Source organism: Cloeon dipterum, chromosome X, assembly GCF_949628265.1.
Source record: "Cloeon dipterum chromosome X, ieCloDipt1.1, whole genome shotgun sequence".
Classification (NCBI taxonomy): Eukaryota; Metazoa; Arthropoda; class Insecta; order Ephemeroptera; family Baetidae; genus Cloeon; species Cloeon dipterum.
The window spans coordinates 3,562,274-3,581,750 of NC_088790.1; the positions used below are offsets into that span (position 1 = coordinate 3,562,274).

Genomic DNA, 19,477 nt, shown 5'->3' on the forward strand with positions numbered 1-19,477 from the left:
TATGTACGCTGAAATCACATGTGCTGCGCGACTGTCTGACTGACTGAGATATAGCATACACCATTTGGAGAGACAGAGGAAGCTCCTTGCGCGCACGAGTGTGTGTGTGTGTGTGTGTATGTGTTTTGTTACAATTCACGAGGAGGTGATGATGGCAAGCCTCTTACAACAATGCCCTGACTCGGCGCATTTTCTGAGTGAGAGGGTGCTGCGGTGCGATTTCGAGTGCTCCTCCAACATAACTGAGTAAAAAAACCCAGTGTAATTGCAGCACCGAAAAAAACACGCTTACGCGGCGAAATTTTATTATTTTCAAAATTGCAAATTGATGTGCAAATTTATTTAAAACGGTTGACCCAATTCGCAAATGAAACATCGATGCGATAAATTGGATAGAAAAACGAGCGCAGACTTAATGCCCGGCAATTATTATAAAATTACAAAGCTGCATTTGCGCCATAAACCAGCACAGCACACGAGCTGCTTGCGAATGACATAATTTTGATATATGAATCAGAAGAGCACTTGTCGTGTTTATTACTGAAGGCAACCAACTTTAGGCAAAAAAAGAGGTAATCGTCGCATTAAAATGCAGATGCATGTATCAAATTACAGCAGTCGAATGGATAATGTTTTTCCAGCGGCAACCAACCATCCCTGGCACAAAATGATAAGAGCATACAAGCCGAACGATATATTTCCATATAAAAAGTATAATGATGTCAACTACAGCTTTATGGCAAAAGTACATGCACACTCACAGCTTGCGCGCGACGGCGGCATTTATTTCCAACAGCAACAAATAACATATTCTCCAAGTTTACAAACAATGTGTTTGCTTTTTGTGAGCGCAGGACGTGGATGGTTTTCGTTCGCTCTTCCGCGCTGCCACCGGCCGATTCGTGTGCATGTGCGGCAGACATAGAGAGAGAGAGCTAGCCGGGTAATGTATGTCGTGTAATTGAATCTCTCTTTTGTGTGTTTGACAGATACACCGGGCTCGTCGAATGTTCGCAATAAATTCAGTCTAATCGGTTTCGGGGGAAAAAAGAAGCACGGTCTCCGCTGGAAACACCGTGACGCGCAGAGAGGATAAATTTAAAACTGGTTGCTGGAGTTCTATTAGAAATAAATATAAAAAAACAACGGAAATTCAGCGAAAGCAACACTAAACACCAAACACGCCGATGCCCAGGATAAACAAATCACTTTCGGATTATTTCGATTCGACGGTAATGACATTTTGACTGGATGTACGTGTCTACAAAACCATTTGGCCGGCTGCTTGGCGTGTTTTCCCCGTGCATGATCAATATTAAAAACAGCGAGCGCTCCGACTAACTAAGAGAGAACAGGCCGGCGTGCACACACCTATACGTGTGTGTTTTTGTACCCAACTACATCAAGAGCTGGAAATAATATCGGTCACGACATGCTGAATAAATAAAGCCGAATCACAATGTCCAGCGTTTAAAAACCAATTTTCGGTGTACGCACGCCACGGCCGGCGCGGCTCGTTTGCAAATTCGCCACATATGCAGAGCGCGAGCGCGCGCGCAAATTGGGCCCTGGAGAGCTGTTTTAATTTCGGCGGCGCACAAGTTTCAATTTCTAACGCAGCACGTAACGTGGAAACCAACTTTGAAATCATGCAGGCCATCATAATTCTGTTCTATTCGCGTGACTGCCGCATAAATAATAAATTCAAGACACCCCGGCCAACAGACTGCGCTGGAAAATGTTCCTCTTCCTCGTGTATTACATGTTTAATGCTGAAAAGTTGAGCGTTTCTTTTGCGCGTAGAGCTTCGTCCATTCATCGCCGCAGCTGCTTTATGTGTTGTATAGTATATTGCATGCACGCGTTATAGTTAGGCTAAAGGGGTGAAATAATAATTCTGATAACACGCAAGGCCGTCGATAAAGCCGGGGCCGGAACCCTTCCTTTACAGGCCAGTTAGAAGGGAATAAATAACAGAGCCGAAATTTATGTGCGTGCCAAAAATGTAATAGCTGCAATCTGTAAAGCGAGCTAAGACTTGCTGCTGTGACTTTAGTTTGCATAGTCGTTAGCAAAGTCACTATATTGATTGATCTCACATTCAGGACAGTTTACAGAAGAGCGGAAATCACAGGTCGCAGGACGATTTTGGAGGTGTCAAGATAATCTGACTATTAAATTCACACCATAGACATTTTTGGTGAATTTTGAAAATTCAAGAACACATTGAGTGTTATTTGAAAGATAAGGTGTGCGTTGCACTCCTCTTGACAAGCCCGATCGAATGAACACCAAATTTGAGGTCATCGGTCAAGGTCAAAGGTCTGCTAGGCTCATTTTTAGGCATATTTTTTCTAATTGGAAAACCAGCGCCATGATTTAAAAATCGGAAATGCCCTTCAAATACAGTCTCAGAGTACATGTGAACTTGTGATAAAATTTCAAGGCTTCATTGTCAAGAAATTCAATATTTTAATTTTTGCAAATGTTGTGAGCGCCAAATCTCAGGTTGTAATGGTTAGAAATGCCAAAATTGAACACCGTTCGACTTGGCTCAACCTCCCCTGGTGAGCTGAATGATTTTTGGGTGGTTTCAACCTCAACCCCTATTCATCCCCCGAGCCGAAAAGTAAATTTATCGATTTTTTACATTTATTTAAGTAACAATCTAATAAAAATTACGCAAATTAGTCTTTCCCCCTTTTTAACTGATTCATCTGCCACAATAGGGGTTAATTTAAGAAGTATATTACTTTTACGATTGCGATGTTTGTCATGCCGCCATTATCACTTGTAATCTCTTTCATAAAAGCCGTCGTTGCTGCTGGAAGATTGCTATCGCGAGGAAAAGGCAGGCTGTTCGCATGCGAGCCGAAATTAATGAAATCACGACGGCTGCGCGGGGGTTGGTTTTATACATTTTTCTTTACGCTCCACAGGGTGCAAAACAACCCTGGTGATAAGCCGGTACACCTCAGCGATGATTTATTGTCAAGCTGCGTTCTGTTATTATTCCTCTAGCCGCTGATAAGTCAGGTTTCGTTTGTTATTTCACGATCAGAACACAGACACACAGAACACTGCTCCCCCAGCAACAAATATTTGTCAGATGCTCAATAACAAAAAACGCCATATACTGCTAACGAGATAGGAGATAACTTTAATCACGCGGCGTCTTGTCTGGTAATTCTTTTCCCCAATTGAGGGGAATCTCCAAAATGGCTCTGCGGGTCATACTCAGCATATTTTAACAAAATGGACGGCACCCAAATAGGTGGATTTTTATTGCCGCTCGCAGTGCACCATAAATGGCATAATGAAGTTCGCGGTGCGCGCGCGTTTTACAGCAGCTTTCGAGCTGGCAAATTATTATATGTTGCGTGATTCCTGTTTGCAAAACATTCCGGCAGCGCGGAGATGTTAAATCGTGCTGCTCTCGTGCTGCTATTGGCAGCAGGGAGGCGAAGGCCAAATTCGCTCGCTTTTCTCGATCCGCGAGCGCCGTGAGGCGGCCGGGCGCACTCACTTTTTGTGAAATTGCTCACGGCTGATATCTCAATTAGAGACGCACAGTTCAATGCCTCTGACTGAATGTGCGGCCGAAATATTTGCTCTCCACGGCTGTCCGATGCCCGATTTTATTGAGGCTACAAAGTGTGCCTTTTTATTGCCGAATAAAAACCCGGCCGAGCCGTAATAAAATCATCAATTATGCTCTGATCAAATGTTTTGATAAATACATATCGAGTGCAGGTAATTGTTGGCATGGTGAGGGAAAAGGGCTCGTCGAGACTCGAGAGGGAATTAGTAATTTATATTCAGCGAGAGGGGATGTGAAAAATGGAGGCAGCCAGGAATTTAAGTCTAATTAGGCCCGGAATGAATAAATATTTTGAATGCGGCTGCCGCCGAGTGCTGAGCACCTGGCATAAAAAAGGTATTTAAGTCCCACTTCTTGACTGCAGCGGAGAATGTGAAATTAATGATGCTGAAATTCCAGCGCGGCTGCCTCTGTGTTCTTGTGTGTAGCTAATATTTATTTTATGCGCCGTTCCTCTATTCCCGAGCCTTTCTTTGTCTTATCTGCGATCAGGTCGGATTCTCATCACATTATTTTTCATGAAAACCTGACTGTTTTTGTTTCTCCTTCCTTTCCTCTCGGCGGGCGCGCAGTCTACAAAATTATATGAGAAGTAGCAGCAGCAGCAGCCGCAGCAAGGCCACTTGTTACATGAGAATAGAGGAACCCGGGGGGTACGGGGGGCGATCACTAGCTTTTATTATACAGAGGCCCTGCTTTTTCACACAAAAACGCCTAATGGCGTATTGGGTGTACGCGGCCACTCCATTCGCAATTAGATACCTCACATATACAAGCGCCTGTTCGTCAAAATCAGATGCGCGCGGCTAACACGAGTGAAATTTGAGATGCCAATTAACGGCCGTGTGTGTGAGAGAGCGCTGTGGAATTTGCCGGGCGAGTCTATATTTTATAATTAGAAATTATGAGCCGCCCTCTCATATGGTGAATAATGAGTCCATCGACCGAAGCGCGCGTCCAGCAGGGTCACGTTTAATTAGCAAATGGTAGAAAAAAAACACAGCAAATTTCTGTGTCGTTTACACTGCACGGAAGATCAAAATTACAAAATCCCTTTTGCTGATGCTGGCCCTTTTGACCCTACTGTTTGCAGAGGCGAAAAATTCAAATTCACTCCAGCCCTTAATTATCAAATAATGAAGCTGGCAAAGAGCTCAATTACGCGGCCGGGCGGGTGCTATTAAAAATTTACCTGATGCCAAAAGAGGGATGGGGCGATCAATTGCACGTCTCATTAGCGTCAGGACGCAACATTTTCCCCTGTCGTTTCGAAATAATTAGAGGATTTCGGCGTCGAATTACGTCAAATGACTACAGAACAGAAATTTCGTGTACACGAGAGAGAAAAGCTGCATAGCACAACACAGCGCTGGCAGATTGTATTATTTTTTTTCATCTTGATAGAGAAGGGCCATCATTTTTTATGGCAGACAGCGCAATTTCCATCGTATTTCTTTTATCTCGGGGCCCTTTATTGGCTGCATGACGTTTAACTTTCTGTAAATGCCGCTGACGGATCAGGAGAAAACGCGCTCATTCCGGATTATATCTAAAAGCAAAGCCGAGAATAATGCAGATTGAGACATTAGACGTTGCATAAATTATTCGAGCAGTGGTCACTCATTAGTGGCTCAGTCAGAACGAGTCAAACGCAAGGCGCGCAGCTGTCAATTTCCCTTTTTATTATCACTCGCGCCATTAGAATTTAAATGCGGCTAAATTACATATTTTAGAGAGAAAACATGGAAACGGCCGTGTGTTCCTCCCACTTGGATGGCTCCATTATGTAAATCTAATATTTTACGACTGTCTGCCACACAGAGGTCCATTCCACTATTGTGAATAAATTTTTTTCAATTTCCCCCCATATCCCATATTGCGTCAGGTTGCCGCGGTTTCTTTCCGAGGCTTAGCGTATACATGCATACGTGTGGTATTATATTTCATTATCATAATCCCACCATACGCTCTGCACATAAAATTCACATTTGATCCACGCTCGCTAAGCACCGATTACTCAAAAACAATATGTAGCATTAGCAGTATAGATTCTCGCAGTGTGAAAGTAAACTCGGAGAAATAAAGGGTGGTGCGCGTGAATCGGTAAAAAGCTGGGCGTTGACCAGCTCGCCGAACGCTTTTAATGGCTGCCGAGGACGCGGCACCCAAATTGGTCCAGAGCCTTTTATCGGACGAGAGCTGCACGCACCCAAGAATGAGCAGACTTGATGCACCATTAACTTTTATAAGGTGTTTTGTGCCTCGTAAATGGGCCAAATTAGCATCTAATTTTGGACACCAGGAAGGAGAAAGAGAGAAAATCGTTTCCTGACTCTATGACTTTTAAAATATTCCACAGGCCGAAAGAATGTGTAGGCCTCTAAACTTTTATCACATCTGAGGAACGAATTATAACTGTTTGCTTCAGTTTTCTCTGGTGGTGACAGATAAAAACGCTTTTGCCAGCTTACTGAGAGCTCCATCGCATACATATTTCCTAGCCTTCAGCAAAGGAACAATATCTTTTATGGCCGCAGAACACGAAAAAGTTATTTTCCTACTCACACCAAACTTCCCACGCTCAGGAATATGCAAATCGGATTCTGGCGGCGAACGACGACTCTTACCTGCAACAAAAAAGAGCACACAGGTCATTAATTAAATTGCACCTATACGGAAGAGCGGCACGCATGCACACGAACGTCTCAATTAATATTTTCCGTTAATCACCGGGCGTCTTGTAATCCGTGTAATTCGATAGTAAGCTGTCAAGATTAGGAGAAACTGCTGCCAAGATAAATGAAGCAATTAACCTAGCGCGATCAATTTCCCTGCAGGGCAGAAAAACACCGACAAGATGGCACATCAGTCAAATCGTTCGGCCGAATTAAAATGCTTCTGTGGTCTATCAAATTGCTATATTAAGCGGCGAACTCACGCTGGGCGCGGGTCACATAGCATGCGCGCTATGATGAAGAGAGAAGATCGAGCCACCGCCATACGGCAAAACACTAATAATATCCATTGGTAGTCATGTGGAACGCGTCGAGAAACCATCATCATCAGCAGCAGACATCAGCGAGCAGCCACTGTAAAAGTCAACCGCCAACATTGCTCGCGAGCGTCTCGTGGAAATTGGATCAGCTGGGGGGCGGATTTGCAGCAGCACAATATATATAGTGACATTCGTTCTGGATTTATTGCTAATTCAAATTTCACGAAAAGTTTCTTTTAAACAAGCAGACGAGCTGTTTATTTGTCCACCCCGGATGTGTGATGTGTCAATCATTGCACTATGTTTTTTTTTGTTGAGCAACAAAAACTAACAGTAATTTACCTTCTCTTCGTCAAAAGATAAATTTTGAAATCCTGGGAGGCTTACACAAACCTCTAATAGTTGCACCAAAATGAAAGTTATTGACAGTTCCAATCGATTCCTGAGAATCATGAGGGTCAAATCACCTAATAACTTGGTTAGCAATTTGACAAGACGTGCCGAAAATAATTAAAAACCGTCAATTTTGCTGTTTTTGGTCTGAACCAATCAGAGAAGAGAATGGACCTCTGATCTCTGATTGGACGCTTGCTTAAGATCGAGACAACAGCGCCACGGCGACAGCCAGCGGAAGCGAGTCTATAGCTGCTTGTTACTTGCGCTGACTGTGGCGCTGCTGTCTCGATCTTAGACCAGTGCTACGTCAGAGAGCCAAAATTCAATCCCAAATCCCAGTGCTACTTTAAAATTGGAAATTGAGAGGAAATTTTGTTTTTAAGGGACCAAAGTTCATTTATCTATATCATTCGTCAATGTTATTTTTTATTGTCATCGATTCCGGTCCCCCAGGGCTGTTTCGGCGCCTGCATGCCGAATAAAATTCATGATGCAATAATGCACCGTGATATCCAAAAGGCAGTGATGCGGGCGGTGGCAATTTCACGGAAAACTAAGAGAATACCAGACACCGCACTCACCACCCAGCTGCGACCCCCCGTTAAAATTCGTGGGCAGCGAGTCACTCACTTTTGGCGGCATTTTGCTGACTCATTATTGTATCAAACGGGGGGCACATTATGTTGAGCCATAGATAGGGGATCATGCCGCAAATTAAAAACAAGTGAGCGACTGCTGTCGACCGCCGATGCCAATATGTGCGTTTCCGACTCCGACAGAGCATGGCGATATGAATTTCTCATTATTTATAAGTTATGCACACGCGTGCTTTGTGACAAGGGTGGGAGAGACACTTCAACACGCTTAAGTCACTCAGGAAATTATTAATTTATCAGCGTAATGGCTCACCATTTTTATGGTAGCACAGTGAAACGGCAGAATTGTATAAATTGTTATAAATGGAGCCCGCCCGTCATTATACTAATTGCGATTTGGACGGATTCGTGGCTTATGTCAAGCACAAACGTGCACCTGAGTTATGGGAAAATTATGTAGATGAACGGGAAGTAAGCGAGTGATAATTCCGCTTTCCCCGTGTTTGAAAAATATTTGGGCATTTCCAACAACAACAACCGGCGAATTAATGGCTCTTTATTCACTCGAGAGATAGTGCACGAATTTACACAGACTCGTTAAGATAACTCCATTAGAAAAGCTTACAATTAATTCCGTCCGCGTTTACAGAAACGGCGAATTCACTAACCAGCAACAAAGCCTGGCACGCAAATTTAATTATATTCAAGCAGTTGTATCAGAAATTCTCAGGCTCGACCTTCGTAGCCTTTTCTTATGAGTCCGAAAAGGATAAACGCACAAACGGAGAGAGGTTGATTTTCTGGTAATTATTCTTACTAATTGGTCAACCAATTATATGCCTGGCCGGCACATCTGATATGTGTATGCCGGCGGAGCACTTCATTATTTCTACCTGAGAGAGAGAGAGAAAAAGAACCTGAGCAGCATCCTTAAATGTGTTGGCTGCTTCATATGCTAATCAAGCTGCTATTTAACGCAGCGCCTCATATTAAATTATCCGCCTCGGATTTATTCACTCTCGCATGTGGATTTCTAGCGACTTAATGTATTTTTACAGGTAGGCCGATTAAGGAGCAACACATAAATTTATCTGGGAGCTCGATTCACGAGTGGGAATGGAAAATAAGGGCGGCTGCGCGCGTGTTTTATTGCCCGACGTCTAAATTAAAAAGGCGGCCAGCGTTTAATAGAACACACAATGTATATTAATTTTTAGTCTGACGAGCGCAGAATGACAGAACTCTTTTCTTTCTTTATGTTTCTTTCTCTCCAGAAATGAAATTTAATTTTAAAATTCCCCGCGGAGAGCAGCGAGAGTTGATGTTATATTCTCTCTCTATTTCGTCTTTTATTTGTTTCGCCAGTTCTTCGCCGCCTTTTAGCAGAATGAGCTGCAAGACAAATGGCAGAGGCGTGCTCGGTGACATAAATGGTGAGTGTTGGGAATTTGTAAAAAATAGAAAGAAAGAAAGACGTTCGCCAGAGGTGCGATGACCTGCACACTAAAGTCGAGAGCGCGCGCACCTTTTTGCCCCATTTCGAGTGGAAACAACAACACCAACTGTTTTCCCGTCTTTTTCACTCAGATTTCCCACACGACGTCACTTTTTTCCCCAAAACACGGGCCACGTACATTTTTCATTGGGAGCAGCAGAGAAAGCGGCGGCCATATTCGATGATGAAAATCGTGCACGAATTATTAAAATGCAAATCCTGATGGAAAAGGACGCTGACTGGCGCAGCTTGAAAGTGACAAAGAGTTTCACGCGCGGCACAAAAGAGGCGGCCAGACGCGCGTTTTCGAGCCCGCCCGCATCGGATAGTGTGCCTTTTGGAATTAGCTCATGCATTGATAATTTAATCCCTCAGCTGTCATCGCGCGCGCGGATCTTGCCTGACAAATATCACTTTTTAATATCACACCATGCACCGATAATTCTTCTCAACTCGTATTCCGTCCGCCTGTCTTGCTCTCTGTGCCCGCCGAGGGGTGATGTATGTATCGCTTTGTCTCGCCCTTCCAAAAGGGGCTTTTTAAACCGAGTGAAAAGGGAAGAAATTTCCATAAGATGAACGTCTAGTTGACGTCTGCAACCATGACGAATCCAGGAATTCGATGGGAATGTATATCGACCTAGGAGGTCTTTGGTCCAATTCAATGTCCTTTCATGCATGGTGGTGGCGACCCCCCATGACAAAGAATGAGCACATAAACGCTTCTGCTGTTAAAAGGAAAAAATATAATGTGCAATTGTAGGTAAAGTGAGGAATTTATGTCAATCGGTATTGAAATGGAGCTTTATTGGCCTAAAATTATGAATAATTGAAGTTGTGGCTCTAGAAAGTAGTTCATTGAGTCTTTTGTTTGTGTACTTAGCAACAGTTTTTTAAATTAGGACTGAGGAACAGTCAAATTTCAGAATTATTCCTAATTTCTCAATGATTTTTCACTCGATTTCGATCCCTTGAGATTCAGTTGAAGCCAAAATTTACTTAAGTAGCAGCGTAAATTTTTGAGAAAAATGGCTGCAAAGTTAGCATGCTTTTCAAATGGTGAGGACTGTCTCCTTACTTGATATCCCACTTTATTTCACAACAAAGAGTTTCTCTAAAAGGTTTCATACTCTGTTGGATAAATCTCGACAAGAGGAATCGAAATCTGCAAACAAAATGTGGTCAGGCGCTGGACATTTTTAGAGAAAATTTGAACAATCCTTTTTTTGCAAATTGTGGAACAAAATTTTTAACGAGCAACTGCTTATTGCATCCAACAATTTAAATGATTTTCACAGTTAAAGAAAGATAAACAACAATTTAGGAACATTTTCACTCTTACCCAATTTCAAAATCAAGAAAATTGATAATTTTACTTTAAATTCTTATTTGCAATAATTTATTTAAGAATAGTCAACTGAAATTGCGTCCTCGAATCCTCACGGCACGGTAAAGAACGTCTTATTTTTTGCAAGGTGTTTTGCTGTCAACAAATTTCAATTTCGATTTGCTCGCCGCATCAAAGTGCAAAAACAAGCGTGTTCGTGTGTGATCCGCAATTGCAGGCGGGCAGAAACACTGCATTCCCAGCATCATCAACGTGTGGCTGGCCAAGGTAAAGCGAGAGAAAAAGGCGGCACGGCTTTTGAAGTCGGAGGAAGAGAAAAAAATCTCCTGAGCTCGGCATAGACAGACTGCTGGCAGGATATATGGAGATTTATTCACAATAAGCTCCAATAAATTCCATCTGATATCGGCAGGGGGGAGCATTTCACCTTTGGTGAATTCGACTTATAAATAATCCCCCGTCCAATCAGTCAATTTAGTTTTGTATTCAAGTAACATAACCCGTGTTCAGGAACACTGATTATTTTCTTTGTGGCGGGAGCAGAAAAAGTCTTTAGACGCCTGCAGGCAATTAAAAACTAAGGGGCTGCTTTGCTGCCGCAAACAGTTTATTTATGTGAGTGTTGCTGGCATTTTGGGCACTAATTATCAAGTCGAGACAGAGGAAGCCCCACAGTGTCTGCAAGCTTTAAGAAAGCTGTTGACAGCTCTCCGTGCTGCAATCACCAAGCTGCGCAGCCGACGAGGATTAAATTCGACCATTTGAATATATTTTAGTCGCGGCCGGGTGCGAACAATCGTGTTGAAATAAGTGCACTCTTGTGCGTCTAATTCATTTGACCGCAAAAGTTGTATGGATGCTCTCCCTTATTGCTTAGTTTAGAACGCAATTGCATTTTTTTGACGCAAAAGTTACACCGTCAGAGTATTTTACTGAAATTGAAACGCTTCAGGCGGACTTTCGCCTTGAAAAAGGAAAAAATGTTACAACCAGTCAGCAAATCGCCTTCCTGTGCATGAAAAAGCTAAAACATCAATTTTTTGAGCAAATCAGCTGCTAAGCTTGCATACTAACCATTTTAGGGATTTTTTCCACAAAATCCGACCACCATTGGACAAATCACGATGAGAGGAATCGAAATCAAGCGATTGGACCGTTTAATTTTTGAAAATTGTGTAAAAATATGAAATTTAACGGTTTTTCGGTCCCGATTTCATTACTGCACGTTGTAGAGATAAACTAAACTGCTGTCGGCCTGTAAAGCTCTACTTTACGCCATTGTTTCTATCAACATAATCAAGGTGGCAAACAAATGGATTCTTCAGTCCCTATTGTGCATGCATTACTTTTCTACTCAATTTCTGGCACGCAAATTTTTCCGGCTGTTGACGCAGCACCGCACCCCACACCATGCATCTCTGTTTTATTATTCACATATTCCCAATTGACTTTCGCACATACAAACATGCAAAAACCAGCACTCCGGTGCTCGCCGTAAAATTATAACACACACACACACACAGCAGCGTGCGCGCGCGAAATATTGTTTTGTTTTATAATACATGCATGCAGTTTTTTACGAGTGTGTGTTGCATTTTACGATTTACATCCCTATAAAAGGCGCGAGCATAAAACACACGAGCCGAAACAGAGAATTTTGAAGCGCGGCCGCCGAGTGTTTGTGCGCGTGCATCTCGCGGAATTGTCATAAATAATTCAGCGAGAGGCGCGAAAGGCGCCCCCGCGCGAAAAAGACAATGAGAGACGAGCGCCGCGCGTATTCCTGCTTTCAGCTCGCGCATCATGCATATTACCACTTTATCTGTTCCGATGGAGATAAAATTTAAAGGCCCAGTTTTAAGAGGCGACGCAGGCGTTTTCCCAGATAAAAGCTGCGCCACAGAATCTCTTTCGGGGTTTTTGTGTTTTGAGAGATGCTTTATGGCGTTGACTGGCTGGCTGCTTCTCGCGCGCGCTTGTGATGAGCCACACAGTGCATTAGTTTTACGAGCATCAACAGCACTGCCATTATAAATTCACAAATTATCTTCAGAGTAGCGCTCGACGGCAGGAGAGAGAGAGAGAGAGAGAGAGAGAGAGAGAGATCTTTTTATGCCTGCCTGCTTAAAATAATATTTCTTTGCCGTGTGCAACGCGCGCACGCGGCTATTTTAGTATTTTAATTAATTAGCCCGGCAGTGCTTTTTATACGCACATAAGGGCTTCTTCACTCGCTCCATCTTTGGGGCTGTAAACCCTTTTATTTGCGATCATAACTCAAAAATTAATGCCATAGGCACTTACGCCACTGCGTTTGATGAGTCAGTATCGTTTTGATGCGGGTAATTTCTGCTCGTGCGGTTTAAGTTGCAACCATCTCATTTCCATCACAAAAATTTGTAGCTTGGAAAAATGCCAAAATATTAATTATTTAGATTGGAATCGCCTTGTTTCTGAAGGAAAACCAACAAATATACATGATTTAAAAAGAAAAAAGGATCGTTACTTTTTACAACCTAGAGATAATTGCGTCGCGTAACACAACGTTAATTTGCGGGTGAGAATAGACGCGAGGAAGCACTCACGCACAAGCGCGCAATAGCACCACAATTGTTTTCTCATGTCAAATTAAAAGCTAGAACGGAAACTGCCGAAGAAACTGCCGGCCGTGCTGAAGAGTCGCAGAGGATAATTTATTTTTCGAGTCTTTTTGTTTTCTCTGGCCGGGCGCGCATCAATCATTCGGCCACCTTTGAACAGCGGGGAGGAAAGGACCAGGGAAAATTGAAGGAATCCCGGTGCATACGATGAGAGCAACAAAACAAACGAAATTAATGGAGCTAGGATAGGAGCGCGCGGTACCTGGTTTAATAATTCCATCAGTGCGCGCCTTTGACGCGCGCGTTCACTTTTTCTCCAGGGGCCTGATAAACACTTTTATGAATGCATAAACTGATGATACTCCCGCTCCGGGCGAAATTAAGCAGCAATTAATTCTTAAGGTTGTTGCCTTCGCAGCGGTGGTTACTTCGTTAGCCGCCGCCTCATGAAAGTTTAATCGAACTTGTGGGATACGACTTGTCTAGCCGGAAAAATATGCTTAATAATTGGGTACTCGAATCTTTTTTTCTAGCAATCAAACCGTCGTTAATTTCTTTGCATCGGGAAGAGACACCTCTAGAGAGAAGTGCTACTGCTCTGCTGCCGTGACGGGTTGTAAATTTTTCCTCTGGCGTGCATGCCTTATTCATCAGCAGTATCATTATCACACTTCTTGCCGCTCTCGCGTTTTCCAGAAAAAAGAGAGAACGAGAGAGAGAATAAAACTCGGTCTGTGCGCTTGGGCCTCAAGCCACAAACACAAACGCGCACGTCATGTGGCATTTTTCGGGGATGCCTCGCTTTTTAGTGAGCACGCCGCCTGCCTGTCCGATGAAAGGAGGGAACAATTTTTGTTAAAAGATGAGACCTCAATGGCATTTTGCACCTGGCTACCTGAGGAGAAGAATGGCTCGGGTGAACAGTCGACGGCAATAAAACGCGAGATCTCGCGGCTCCCAAAGACCCGGGTTACACCTTGAGAGTGAGAGTGGGAGACGGAAGAACCAAGTGCAAACAAGCAAATTCGTGTAGCTCAATAGTTTAAATGTCTTTATCAAATGTGTGGACGTATTTACCGATAAAAATTTCAGTAAGATCGTAATATTTTGGATGAGTGAGTGTTACGGTCTGCCCGAGGAGAAATTACAATAATTGCGGCAAAATCTGCAAAAGCAATCAGCACGTCGGTGGATTTGGCTGCTCGGCGTTGCCGATAATGAACGCCAGATAATCTAAGATTGTAATTAAGGTTGGAGCCCTGGGCTATCGGCTGGCTGGTTGTTTAAAGGTAGGGCGATAATAATAATAAAGGTTTGTGCTGAGCAAGACATCATCTGGGATCTTGGCAGGCGCACCGCCTTTATACAACGTGATGCAGCCGCGGGGCCACGGAGTGAGAAAGAGAGAGACGCGGCCATTTTCCTATATCTCTATGCCCTAATAACAAATAAACACGCGGCTAGGCAGGCAAGCCGAGCAGACAGGATATCAGCTGATATAATGCTCATAAACCCTTTCCTTCTCGCGCGCACAGAGAGATGTCCAGAACACGCACACCTTCGTTTTCCTCTTTGCCGCATCATTGTTTTCCCCTTCACGAATCCATCATCTCCGATAATATTACGTCTTTATTTTCTTGTTTTTCTCATTCGAGTCAGCCGCCGAGTCGGGTTTTCGAAACGAGTTCCTTTCGCTCACTCCGACCGTTTGATAAATTATCGCTGGTACATTCGCAAGAGCCCAAATTTAATGAGCATATTCCACACATGAGCTTTCACTTTCCGCGTGCTTTATGCCGCCCGCTTAAAGGAATAAGAAGAAATTTATGGTCCCCGCGCGGTATCTCCGCTTCTCTGCGCCGTGTAAACCAAAACTCCTAAAAATTCCATCGCACTGCTCATTATGTCGGCGGCTGCTTTTTATTAATAGAGTGCCTACCGCCGACGAGCCTCGTTCATTCATTAATTAGAGTGACAGTACGCATTTTTAGCGAAATTATCCGCTAACAAGCTCTTTTCCCGAAAGCGGCCCAAAAAAGCGCAGTCAAGTTTTGCGCCGGCTTGCTAACTTTTTCCTGCGAATCGCGGCCCCACCATTTTGGCTGCCGCCGCCGCCGCCACTGATCTAATTCAACGCGTTTCTAACCAGTTTGATAATGTATCTGGCCGCACCTCGAGAGCCAAATATATATTTTCCTGATCCGGCCTGCGATACACAAAACGAATTTTTTGCAAGCGGTCGTTTTGTTTCGCAGCGCGTCGGGCTGGGAATGAAAAAAGGGGCCAGCTAGTTGTCTTTATCCATTGGCAACCTATAATTTAGCGCTGCCATATCTTTATTGCGAGGAAGGCAGAGGAAGGAGGCTGCTCGCTGGCTTTTTACTTCTTCATCATCTCGACGCAGCATCTCCTCTGTGGGTGGGCCGCCAGACCTTGACTTACAAATCGCAAAGGTGTAATAACCCAATACATGCCAAAAAAGATCCCAAACACAAAAGCTGCTGCTGCTGCTGCTGCTTTGATAGCGTAATTATTGTATCAAGAGCTGCGTGCGCTTGGCCGCCGTTTCCATTCGCTGTATATAGTGAGTTTCAACCCGCCAATTATACTTTTCCATGCCGCCTTAATTTCTTAATCAAGACCATCTGCGTCGACAGAGCGCTTCACTGACTGTGTTTGTTGTTGCGGTCGCTTGCTCGTGTGAAAAGCAGACCTTGAAAAATCCGAGGGGAGCGCTTTGTTTTATAAAATCGTTTAATTGCCTTGTAAATGGCAATTCCATCGTTTCCAAATAATGCATGCACGCATATATAGGAACCAGTGCGCTACACGTTTTGAAAGATGTTCAAATAACCAAATCTGCCCACGCTGCATTCGTATTAGGCAGGAAACAATGGAGTCAAGAGTAGCTCGGACTGAAACAAAAGCCGAGCTGAGGCAGCAAGCCAGAAGCAGTGCGAAGCTGAGAAAGTAGTTCTATTTTCTGGTGTATACACAGCACGCATATACGACTCTAATACTATATAGGTATTTTTGCAGAGAGTGTTGCCGCCTTCGGGGATGTAAGGTGACATTAAGATGAAGTGCTGCACGAGACAGGTAAAAAACAGGCGAGAAAGAGATGCATATATACTGTGTGGAAAAACGACAGCAGCCACTGCTTCCCCTTTAAAACAATGGGGCTGCTGGAAGTGTGAAGATGACGCGCTTCATTCTGGCACAGGAGCCGCTCTTCAGACATCACCGTCGCGACCTACAGAGCATGATTATCATCATCATCAGCATCTCGTCGTGCTGACAAAAAGAATTTTGTAGCCTCCGTATTTAAACGCCAACCTGCAACCCCCGCGAAGGCGAAGCAAGTACGAGAGCAGGGGATTTCTCCGCTGCCACCTCACGAGAGCAGAAACTTGTGCTCGGCTGGTCGAAATAATGAACTTATTGTTTCGAGACTCACGCCTTTTGTTAAATCATGCCCACCAGTTTTCTTTTTTGCAACTGCGAAATTCTAAATAAAGCTATTTTTACCTCTACCTTCAATATCAACTGAAAAGTGGATTTTTCGATTTCCGAGAAAATTAACTGCAAAGTTTGTGTTCTTATCAAGCGGTGGGCATAAAATTGTAGGGAATCTTTTCTTATAACCCACACATTTTTAGATACATTACGAGGAGAGGGATCGAAATCAAGTAAAAAATCATTGACAAACTGTTTGCTTTTTTTGTATTAAATAGTCTCGATTCTAGTTTGTATTTTGCAAACAAAAATTTGATCAACTTTTATTTGTGTATCAATAACATATAATTATTTAAAACTTGTCCTGAATATTTACTGACCAAAGAAAAACATAACTTTTGGCTACGTTTTTTCATGGATATTTTTCTCAATATTTTGACAGGGGAAGAAATATCGATTTAAGATATATTTGTAAAGATTCCTTCAACTGTGGTGACAGGTAAAATATTTTTTTCAAAGGGGAGAGACTCTGCATTGTCCACTCTGGTGGCCTCTCTTCTCAAGCAATTCTGTTTTTACTGTATTTCATGAATTCGTGACATAACCGAAATTGCAGTAGGGAATAGTTCTAGATAAATTCTGTTGATAATATTTGAAAAATTCTAAGCTCCCAATCTAGATATTTCCTCCCTTTTGACATCTTAAAAATGTTTACTACCAGTCAAATCTTTCTCCACAAATTCCCTTACGAGTAAAATCGGAATGTTGAGCATCAATTTGAACACAATGCTACGAATTTATCATCGTTTTTCTCATCATGGGTCAGAGTGCACGATGGTAAACACTGCCGAAAAATTACAAATGAGAGATATGGCAATAAAGATAGCAGAATACTGATAAAGCGAAAGTGGAAACATCACTTAACACTGAAATCGATCACGGTAAAAAATAATTCATTAAGTTAACTTACGCAAGAAGAAGATTTAAAAAAGGAGTTTAATTCCTTTTTTCGTTTCGATTTAGAAATGATCTAGACCACAAAAGGAACATACAGTATTTAGAGGCAGTATCTATATGAATCACTTTGATATTTCAACACTTTAAGTAAACAAATTTTCCTTCTACTCTTCATATTTCCAAACTTAGAAGCTATAGGTAATTGGTTAACAAAATTTATTGATGAATATTTCCTTATAAAAGCTTCGCTTTGAAAATCAATTTGCAAGCTTTTATAAAGTATCGAAAAAAGAGAGCTGTTCGTGAATTGAACCGAGAGGAAGTTGTCCAACCTAACTAACTGTCCCAACCGATGGCGACCTTTTTTCTGCCGCACAAACAGGAAGTTCCGAAATTGGAAACAATAAACAGTTTCACGGCGGCTATCAGCAAGCGTAATCGAACGCAGTCTCTCGCGTCCGTTTTCAGCCAAATCAAAGGTGCAAAACTGCGTTCGTCTCGCACGTGGGTCCGTCGGCGGCGGTGGCGGGGCCCGAAATAACTCACGAAAATGCCTACCTCTGTGATGCCGGACGTGGTGGTGTCCGCAGCAGGGCGCCTCGTAGTACAGGCCGCCGAAGTGCGTGTTGTCGGCCCAAACAGCGTCCCACAGGCCCAACTGGCACAACACACTGGCCACCAACACAAATTTCAGGTAGCACGCCATCGTGCCAACGCAGAGGAGGAGAAAGACACAGTTCTCGGACAGACGCAGACACCGGACACTCAAAGACAAAGAGAAATTCAGTCAGTCAGCAGGCACGCATTGCGCTGGACAGGCGGCGGCAAAGCGAGCGGACGAAGCGACGAGCTCCGTTGCCGAGACCAAGAACGACTGACTCGAAACGCTGCTGCACGAGTGGCGCGGGCCGCGAGCCGCGCATCAACTCCCCGATCGGCCGACGCCGCCGCACTTCGGCCACAGCCTCTAAATACACGCTGTGCTTCCTTCTGCCTCCTGCCTCCTGCCCGCCGCCGTGTTTCGTGTAGTTTCTCTTCGGATGAATTTATATATTATATTGTGTGTACACATTCGCATTCAACGCGGCCCAGCTGCCTCTCGGGGAGCCGGCCGGACCGATGCACCGCCGCGCTTCTTTTTTTTCTTTTCACGTACGTTCCATTCGGGGGTTCGCAGGGGGTGCATTCAGGCCCCTGCGCGTGATCTAGTTGCTCTCTATACCAATTATCAAACGAGCGTGTCGCTCCCTGCTGGCAGTTGGCCTCGGATCAGATAGTATATTTTTAATTTATGGCACAACTTGCTCATTTCGTTTGTAAACGATTATTTAAATCGCGTATTAATTTGAAATTACCACGTAATTTACTCATTTTTTCAATTTCACTCGTCAGAATCACAAGTTGGTAAATTGTGCATTTTACTTTATTTTAAAATTTTGTTGCTTTTTCTTTCATTTCATTATAGGGTGGCAGTTGCATTTTTAATGTTTAGAAGAGGACAAATTTCGCTCTTTTGAATTAGCTTTTCAATACAAGGGACGACCTTTTGTAGCTTGAGAAATTTTGTGAGGAGGTTTAAATCACAGGGAGAATGTTTCGCAAGAGTTTGTCATTCGTACATCACGACGCTTTCAACGATCATTGATTCAGGATTCTCTGAAGCATATTCTAAAAATATAGGTTTTCACGATTCTACGGCGATTGGCTTAACCGATTTTGGTTTCCAGCACGTCAAAAGAAAATACATTAAGTGAATAATGTACATTGGCAGGATTGAGTCTAAAATCGCAGCGGAAGTGCCTTAAAATTAAATTTATTACGAAGGAATACGGTGGCGCTATCTGTTGGTGGCTTTGAACAGTGAGTAAGGGCTTACGCAACTGGTGAATTAAGCCGGAAAAGCTGAGAGAGTGTTTGAATAAAATTTGGTCTGCTTGTGCCGAATTTCACGGGCTACATTTTGGTTCTGCAACTCGACAAACTTTCTGCTTTTTACCCCTGAAAAATCAGAAAAAGGTGCCTTTGACACAAAA

At 43.3% G+C, this 19,477-nt stretch overlaps 1 protein-coding gene across 6 annotated transcripts in view; it reads right to left on the minus strand.

The window, feature by feature from the left end:
- Positions 1–19,477, minus strand: part of Sema2a (Semaphorin 2a) — a 300,390-nt gene that overhangs the window by 84,819 nt on the left and 196,094 nt on the right. Inside the window, exon 1 of one of the 6 annotated variants that reach the window (XM_065496348.1) lies at positions 18,003–18,346. The exons of the other annotated variants lie outside the window; for them this stretch is intronic. Within the exon in view, the coding sequence (XP_065352420.1) occupies positions 18,003–18,150 (148 nt within the window). The 5' untranslated portion in view covers positions 18,151–18,346. Of the gene's footprint in view, positions 1–18,002; positions 18,347–19,477 lie in introns of those variants that run through there. 6 annotated transcript variants of the gene reach the window in all.